The sequence below is a fragment of the Merops nubicus genome, unplaced genomic scaffold, assembly GCF_000691845.1.
Source record: "Merops nubicus isolate BGI_N331 unplaced genomic scaffold, ASM69184v1 scaffold2468, whole genome shotgun sequence".
NCBI classification, from domain to species: domain Eukaryota; kingdom Metazoa; phylum Chordata; class Aves; order Coraciiformes; family Meropidae; genus Merops; species Merops nubicus.
This window is the reverse complement of record NW_008627524.1, coordinates 8,088-17,424: the sequence shown is the minus strand read 5'-3', so window position 1 is coordinate 17,424 and position 9,337 is coordinate 8,088. Positions and strand designations below refer to the sequence as shown.

The following is a 9,337-nucleotide window of genomic DNA, read 5'->3' as shown; positions in this document are numbered from 1 at the left end:
TGTTTACAAGGTGCTCTCATCCATGCCATGATCCAATAGAAAAATGCGTGCCCAGCTTTTCACACCAAGGTCTGCATCTGTGAAACCGTGCTAACATCTCATCATTAGTCATCTGCCATATGGACTTTTCACAATCCTCCTTGGTTCATGAGAGATGGAATGGAAATTTGGAAATTTTTAAGCTTCTAACAGCAGAGCGCAGTGTGTTACAAGGAGAAACATACAGCAGTTAGCTTTAAATTATATAGAAATCTTTTCTGCATTATTTTATTAGCCATTATTGAGGCTGTTTAACAATTTTTATAAGCAATTGAGAACTATGATAGAATTAAACTGCTGTTGGAAAGTTACTTGAATGACTGAATAACTGTTATACCTTTTACAACATTTTCTTACTGCAGAGTAATGAAGTACATTCTTTCAGAGTGAGAATAATGCAGCTGTACAGTTCTCCACAGAACTACGAAGCAGAGCCACATTCATGACAAAGGACATCGTCCTGTCGAGTGAGGAATCCCTGGCCCACCAGTGAGACAGAGCATTTAGCACAGTTAAAGCACTCCCCATGCCATTGGCGCTCCTCAAATGAAATAAATTTGGCACCTCCGAGCGCTGAAAGAGATTATGAGAAAGAAGATGTGAATCCAGTATTTCTGGACATGGTTCCAAACTGCCACAGATTGTTTTCTGATGTGTGATCAGGTTGTTCATATAGGAAACAAATAAATGAACAAAAGGGCATAGTGTGAAAAAATCCTTGGTTGGCTAAATCGAAGAAAAAAATAAAATACAGTGAGAAATGTTTTAAGCAAAGCCACGAATCACTTGCTTGTTTTCCATATATCCCATTCTGAACTCTGAACAGAACGTGTTTATCAGAATATCCATTCAGGTTTGTTGCTTCCCAACAAACTCTCATGCAAATTATTTGCAATGTTTTGTTATGTACAGTTGCTATACAGCACTGAGTGTAATTTAATTATTTCCACCTAATTTTCTACAAGATGGAGTCTTTCAGAAATTACCAGATCACAGAGTTTCAAACAAGAGTTTCTGAAATAAACTACCAGGAAGGGGTTGGGTTTGAAGTCTTTTGAATTTTCTTTTTGTAAAATCATGCCCATTTGATTATTTATAATTTTCTTTGTACTCTTACATATGCAGCATGCACCTGTAACAACCAGGCAGTACTTTTCAAGAACTGAGTCCACATATCATAGAATTACAATGCAGAACACCAGCAAATGCTCTCAGACAACTCCAGATATTGTAGATTAGTGACATATATGTCTAATTATGAATCATCTGAGTACACAAGGATGCATGCAACAGAGCTTTGTTGCATTTGGCAACCCTTCTAATTTGACAGGTGTACCTTACCACAGGCAGTAAATTTATATCCAGTTTGATCACATTTTCATTTAAAAACAAAGCTGAGGAAATCACAGACACGAGAGACTTCTGCGTGCTGTCCTTGGGAAAAGCCAAAAAATGACTTTTCTTATCTTCTTAAAGGATTAATTTTTAGGGCAGAAAGCACTAAATAAAACAAAGGGGGGACTCTTTTTGGCACATAAAACTCCTCAGCAGTTAGGGAAAATATGTGATCAGTATGTCCTAGCAGGATACATTACATATGAAAAGAGTGTCTCTCTAGTAGCCAAATCCTTCAGTTTTTCATTAAGATGGGACTATTTTTAATGCTATTTTCTAAAGTAAAGGCCTGCTTTGAGAGGAGACTGATTATTTATCAGTGTCTAGTCCCCTCTAGAAGATGACACTCACCTGTAATAGGTTTCTTGCAAACAGCACACTTCTTAGCATACAATTTGCTGAAACAGTCTACACAGTATGGATACTCGTCTTTGGAAATAAACCGTTGTCCACACAGCTGGGTTTTACACCCAGCACACACAAAGCATTCTTTATGCCAAGGCTGGTCATGGTAGGTCACACCTCCAGAAGTTATTACCTAATGTATTGACAAACAAGGACAAAGAAATGAAACAAAGGTGTGAGTCATGAAGGATTATCCAATCCTTCATAAATTCTTCCAGTTGTTTTCTCTCTTTCCATATGCACAAGAAAACAGAGTGCGGACACATCAACTGTTTTTCATCTGAAAAGTCAACTCTGCTAACTGCAGTTGATCTGAACATGCCACTGGTTCATTATTTTCAATTTTCTATCACAGGATAATGTCATGGTTTGTAATAAACAGGTTAGCTTCTTATAAAATTTCTCTGTTATACATGCGAATAAAGGCTTAAAATCAGGCATGCTCTCAGAAAAGCAATTCTCTGTGATGGACAGTGGATGAGAGAATTGATGCTGAGATTATTACTAATCTCCAGCTGGAACTGGCATTTTGACATTTCACAACTGAAACAGTAATTTCAATAGGAAGAAAGACATTAAATAGCAGAAGTGAGACAGGAAGAATATCCACCCTGGCAGAAGAAGACAAAACGGTGTCTATCAGCATCATCAACCTTCTCATTCCCTGCAACTCACTCACAGCTCTCCACTGGTTATTTCCAGTTGCTCTATGGCTTCCATATTTGTAGTAAAGAGTTGGTTTCCCAGAAGTGAGAGAATGTATAGAGGAATTTCTGCAGAGATGAAGATGAGTTGTAAGATAGTGTCATATGCAGGACAGTGAATGAATGAATATATTTGGAACAGGAGGAGAAAAAGTTGGAGAAAATTAAATTTCTCTAGGGAATACAGTTTCAGAGAAATTAAGAATAATACTGGGTGATATGGGTAATTAAACAACATTAAACAGCACCCAATGCCCTTAGCATTCCTGTATTAGGCTACTTCCAACTCTCATTTGTTTTTCCATTAAAATTGCAGAATCTCTGGCACAAAATTCAGGACTCAGGTTTGGCAATATAATCTCTTTGAGCTCGATTCTTATTTATGGGAACTGATGTAGATTTAAGTAGTAAAGTTGGTTTAGCTGTTATGTAGAGGGACTCTTCGCAGACCTAGAATTTTTAGGCAAATCCTGATTATTTCACATAAATGCTGATAACCTCAATGCCTCTAACAAACATAGAACAGAATGACTTTATTTGCCATGTGATGGTTTATTGCAATTTAAAGGCTAGATGTAGTGACATGGTGAAGTGCAGGGGTTTAAACCCCCAGCCCTGAATGAGGTTTGGCATGTGGATGACATCCACAACCAGGCAAGAAAGACCCTCCTGACTGGTTTTCACCCAGGGTCTGGCCAGCCTTGGGTGGGAACTGATTAGGAGATCACCACCAGGTGCCCCCACCTTCCACATTAACTTGGAGGTGGGGAAAGAAGCCACTTCTATAAGAGGAGGAGGAGGTAGAGGTAGTCTACACAGTGTGTGAGGATTCTGGTTCCTGAAAGGGCTCTCTGACTCTTCACAGCAAGTGGAGTTCTGAGGATGGCAGAGCAAATTCATGAATTTCTGTCTGGGAAACTACTACACAACTGAACTCATTGCCTGGCTGGTTCCATCTCCCACAGCATGGTTCCTTGGCCAGCTTGTTCCCTTCTTCACATACTTCACAGTGAGTGAGTGCATTGACTTGTTCCTCCCTCTGGTTGTCTGGTGCTTTGGATCTCTGGTGGGTGATGTGGTAGAGGAGGGAGGAGTTTGGCTGCTGGTCTGCCCATTTATGATAATATTCTGTGCAAGTGGTCAGCAGAAGACATGGGAATAAATAAAAGTACTTTCTAAAGTTTAACCACTTAAATAATCAGGCAGCAGATTTTTCTTAAACTAAAAGCTTTTGTCAGAGGTTTGCAGATAAACACTAAATAATTACAGTAATTCTAAGTTATTTGGTGAAGTGAAAAAAAATTTTGGTTTCTAGAGTAGTACAGATACTAAAGAATAAGTTACGTTTTCCTGTAAAAAACAGCTTAAAACATTCCCTAAGAACAGTTTTAATCAACCCAAGACAATTTTAAAATGTGAGAAATTGAGGGAGGTATGAATTGATTTGTTTGCATTTAGAGGGAAAAATAAAAACTCATTTGAAATCAAGCTTTCTGATACCCAAAGAGGAAGCATCATGTATTGATGCAGTGAAACCCTTCATGAGTATTATCTCAATTGAATATTAATTAATCTAATTATTTCCTGATATATTTAAAGAAAAACCAGGCAAGACTGTGGATGCTTTTGGCTTATTATGCATGTGAGTATATGTGAAAAATGTATTTGGATATATTTATATGTATTTATGCACAAAATATAAATGGAGGAATATTTATAAAGGCAAATTCAGCTATTACTGGGAAAACTGTTTTATGTAACAGTGAAAAATTCAACTTTTGATAATCAATAACAAAAGAACCTCAAAGTATTTGTTTATATTTGAAATAAGCTTATTAATTCAATCAGACTTAGAATAGTATTTACTAGAGACCCAGCAGACCCTGTTGTAGCTGGCTTTCAGAGTTTGATGCTAAAGGAAGATTCTGCTTTTACTCTTAGTTCACCAGACATATTATGTGATCCAGCCCCTTCCCCCATGAGTGATACTGTCCCATTAGGGCAATTTTTCCTCTGTATATTTAATTACCTTCTTACAAGAGTGGCAATGGTGAGCAAATTGCTTCTCAAAACAGGGCACGCAGTAATTCTCATTGTCCTTGGTGATCAACGGCTTCGTTCCCAGCGGTTGCTGGCAATACTGACAAACAAAACAGGATTCATGCCAGGAACTTCCCTTAAATTCTATTTTACGTGAACCTGCAAAAAATCCAAAGCAAACAATCTCTCCAGATATAGTTTCGTAACACAAGTTTTAAATGTCAGGAGTACTCTTGTTTTTAATCTGCTCAGTGTTGGATTACTCAAGAAAGCACTTATCCTCAATTTAATGGAATTTCCAAGTATGTACTTGAAGTTTCAAGAGCACATTAAGCCCCATATGATCACCTGGCAAAGGACATGCTAAATTGCCTAAGCTGTGATTGTTAGAGTCTGTCCTTACATGAATCTTTTAGGGTTACTTCTCTGGGACACTTCAGTTGCTAATGTTCTGTCAGGCTGCTCAGCTCAGTGTTAACATTCAGATACACAGTGCTTTTATAAATTAAAGTTTAAATTCTTGGAATTTTTGTACATCTATTAATGTCCTGTCTTTGGTCTTACTTAAAATAAGGATCCTTCACTTATTCAGCTTAATCTGGCAAATTTTTGAAAGTAACTGTCTTTTCTGTGATAAAGCACACTACCTCTTCCTATAGCTCATCACTTCTGTCTTAGATCAAGAGTTCTTTTTATCATGTTTAACTAGATGTTTTTGTTACAGCACAGGGATAGAAAGTCACTCATTAAATGGCTGATAGAAGAGTTTATCAGAGCTCTTAGCTCTGTGTACTGGTACCCTGTGTACCTTCAGATTGATGTGCAAGTCTAAGATATGCATATACATCTGAAAATTATTTTTCCAGTAGCTCACCACCATAACTTTCCCTCCTGCTGGTAGCACCAGACTGCAAAAAGAGGCGCCAAGCGCTATACCATCCTTTCCATTTAAGAAGAGAATTGTTGATTAATGGATTAATCCCACAATACCTGTTTCCTGGGCTGTGGGTCTAGTGAAGAGAGAGAGTGGGTCTACTTGTTGTTTAAACATAAAAGGTTTGCAGCTTCCTCTCAGGGATCAGAAGGCTGACTTCGCTGTCATTTTCAGTGAATTACTGGGCCTTTTCAACACAGTGCTAGCAAGCTGGTGATGAAGAGTTTAATGATTTAGAATCTGGTTGGCATTCCTCTGCCACTTCGCTTCTGTGCATGTACTGATACCCTTATCATCACCACTTGCTGCAAGGATTTAGTCCTGTAGACTCTGGGGCAAAATCTGCAAGGTGGATATACACTGGAGGATAATAATGCAAACCCAAGAAAATTCTAGTACTATTCTCATCACATCTAGTAAGACATGTTTATTAGACAACAGTTTTTTAAAATATATAAGATTTAAGCAGTATGTCATTCTTAAACTGAACACAACAATATTGTTACAACATTTATTTCCACTAATACAGTTTTTGTCTGTAATGAAAAGGAAATAAACTTTAAAAGTACAAATCAATGTCACAGGTTGAACCATGACATTAGTAACCTAGTATTTATACTAACAATTCTGCACAGCCCAGATCTTACTGATCTGGCATTAAGATCTACTGAAAAAAAAATTCCTGTGTTACTGACATATTTACTGATGTCATTGGCTAAAGATTTCCAAACTAACAGTCATGAGGCCACGGCAGACAGATTGCTGCTGGTACTTGGAGTTATACACATGATGTGTAAAAGTTTCAAGCATTGAAGGTAGTCCCCTATTCCAAAAATTAGGGACTTGTAAGGATTCATAAGCCCTCTCAGTGCTAGACTAGAGATATGTCTGTCCTCTCTCCTCACTGCTGGGAGGGTGCTATACACAGGGAAGTAGTCGCCTGAAAGTTTCTCTGAAAATCAACAGCCTTGGAGCTTAGTTATGCAAGGCTGTGGGTGTAGTTAAAAGTGCAGTTCCATTTTTCACTGAAGGATCCCTGTTGTCTTACCAGGCATAATGGTCCTCTGGCAGTGGAAACATTTTGATGAATACTCATCAGAGTAGCATTCTGTACACAGCAAGACCTCATCTTTGGCAGCAAATGGTTTCTCCACCAACGAGCGACTACATTTGGCACACTTGAAGCACCTCTCATGCCAGTGGCGGCCTTTGTAGGCCAGATCCTTAGAAAAAGTAAGTCAATGTTAATGAAGACATTTCTTCACAGTGTTTTCATTCATTACCCTCTCCCAGAAATAAAGTGAAAAATAGAGAGCATTGCAATGGCAGCTTGAAGAGATGACATGTATATCCAGTGGGAGGTGTGCTCAGAGGTGTATAAATACTCTATGTCACTGCCTTGGTATATTTTATAGATCTCTTGCAAAGGTCATTAGAAGCTGCTTTGGCACAGGCAATAGTCCTTCCTTATGTAACATCAGAGATGTTTTTACTGGAAGAATTGTTTTATATCTTAGAGTTAGCCTTCAAGGGGAAACAAGAGGTCAACATTTTTAATGTGCACAGGCCACCTGACAAGAAGTGTATTCTCTACAGACTTTGAAATGAACCTCTTGTGTTTTTTAATGTTACTAGTTTTTCTTCCAGCTGACACTACATAACACTAAAAATAATAATAATTTTTAGGAAGCAAGCAATTAAATTCTCATTGAGAAAAAATGATTCTTAGGAAGACTATTTAAAAAAAATATTGCTTTTGTTTACAGCTAATATATCTCCTCTTAAAAGCTTGTCAGAAAAACATTTAAGACTCAGCAGGCTTAAGGAAAGAAAAAGCTAACAGTGTATGTACTAGACCATGACTAAGAATTCCAAAAAAAGAGCGAACAGACTTTATTTTTCCAGGATTAAAAAAAAGGAGGCAAAAATGCACCCACTGCTCTCTCCCCCTTAAAAAATAAAACAGATTCTTCCAGGTCTCCTTTGTGACTTTCTGTGCTCCTTACTCATAAAACCAATCTCATTTTTCCCCTTTGTCAGATCCCCACCCTTTAAAGTGTTAAAAATTAAATAAATACTGTGCTTCTTTTCAGGAAGTGCTGAGTGCTTACCTTTTTTATTTGCTTTACTTAGCTCTCTGAACCTTGTAGAAATTAGGCTATTGCCCCAGAGCAGCCTGAGGCAAAGACTGGATAAGAAGGAGAGGAAGAGAGCCAAGCTCTAGCACACTGGCAGAGGTAGGACAACTAGCTCTAGATCTGTGAGACACTTTTCTAGCTGACTCTGACTGGTTGCACTCCTCTCTCGTTACTCCTGCTTTTTCTCCCAGTTTTTCCTTCCACTCAGTCCAAAGACATGACTTTTCATTAATCATATCTGACAACAACAGTCCTGCCACCTACTTAATTTTCAATTTGAAATGTGAATTAGTGAGCTCAGAGCACATGTTCTCCAGGTGACCCTGACTGGTGCTGTGTGTAGAAGTTTGCTGTTGAAAAGTGCTGATGAGAGTTTGAGAAATGTCTTTGTCCAAATCAGCATTTTCCTTGGATGATTCCTCTACAGTACCGAGCTGTATTCAGACAATGTGCTTTGAAAACCGTGAAGTGCTTTGGCCAAGGAGGCCTCCCAACAGGCTTATTTTAATAACTTTCTGACCTTTTATTTTAAAAGCATCTAGGCAAAGTAAGCTTGGGGAGAAGGTGAGCACTATATACTGAACTTGGCAAAACAAAGGCATTTTGAGAGTTTTTTTTCTGAACTTAAAATTCAAAGAAAGATGTTCAGGCATTAAATTGAATTATGGGGTACTGGAAACCCTGTCAAAGACCACAGAGGAACTCATACTATTAATTAGAGGGGAAAGGTGAAAGGAAAGCCAAGCTCAGAAACACTGCCACTAACACACCATCTGTAAGAACAGCAAGGTAAGCACAGAATTAAGATTAAAATATATTTAATGTCCAAAAGACAACTCAAATTATAAGCATGGTTTCTTTTCAGCTTGGAATCTGCATGTCAACACCTACAGTGAGAGTAACTTATCCAGTACTCAAAATATTTGTTTCAATGGATATCTCAGAAATTCCAAAGTTTCATTCAACCTGATCCACTGAATTACACCAGCATCCCTCTCTGCAGCCAGTGAAGGACTAGAAGTGATAGGTGGAGTCTAGTTGTGGTCCACATATACACCACAGCGTTGATGTATGTTTGAGGTGTAGGTATGTGCAGATTTTCCAATCTGTAAGCCCTAGACCTTTCCTACTCGGGGAAAAAAAATAGCACTTTCTGTCTGTTGTGTGTGGATGTGCAATGGCTGTGCTGAGGTCTCCTCACCGAAGGGAGGAGTATCCTCAGGGGTATGCAGTGGGTTCAATATAGTCTGCTATTAAAGAAATGGGATTTGTGTATAATTTAGCAAAGACCAAGAAGTGAAAGCTAAATTTTTACCTTGGAATCACACTCAATAGGTTGCTTGCACTCTTCACAGGGGTTAGCAAACAGGCTGTCATAACATGTAATGCAATAAGCATTTTCTTCTTTTAATGCATACTTCCTTCCATGAAGTGACTGCAGGCAATAACGGCAGTCTGTGAGATTGCTGGTCATTCTGGTGGGGTTCTCCATGTGATCTGGGAAGATGGAAAAATCATGTAATTCTGGGATGACCATTTGCTTGCTCAAATAACAAGTAACACTGCTTTACCTGTGAAAGTTAGGACAGGTGTTTCTTGGTCGTTTTCAGTGCTCTGGATTTCTCATGATGGACTGTTCCATAACAAAATGTTAGTCTTTAACAACATATACTGTGTATTGT

General features: G+C 38.3%; 1 protein-coding gene across 1 annotated transcript; it reads right to left on the bottom strand.

Annotated features, from left to right (window-relative positions):
* Window positions 1-375: 375 nt before the first annotated feature.
* On the bottom strand, window positions 376-9,135 carry FHL5 (four and a half LIM domains 5). Its single transcript, XM_008946321.1, has 5 exons — window positions 8,971-9,135; window positions 6,566-6,740; window positions 4,573-4,742; window positions 1,786-1,972; window positions 376-612 (listed from the first exon to the last, which is right to left on the bottom strand). The coding sequence occupies exons 1-5, from the start codon at window positions 9,127-9,129 to the stop codon at window positions 461-463; spliced, it is 843 nt and encodes a 280-aa protein (XP_008944569.1). The 5' UTR covers window positions 9,130-9,135; the 3' UTR covers window positions 376-460.
* Between the last annotated feature and the right edge of the window lie 202 nt (window positions 9,136-9,337).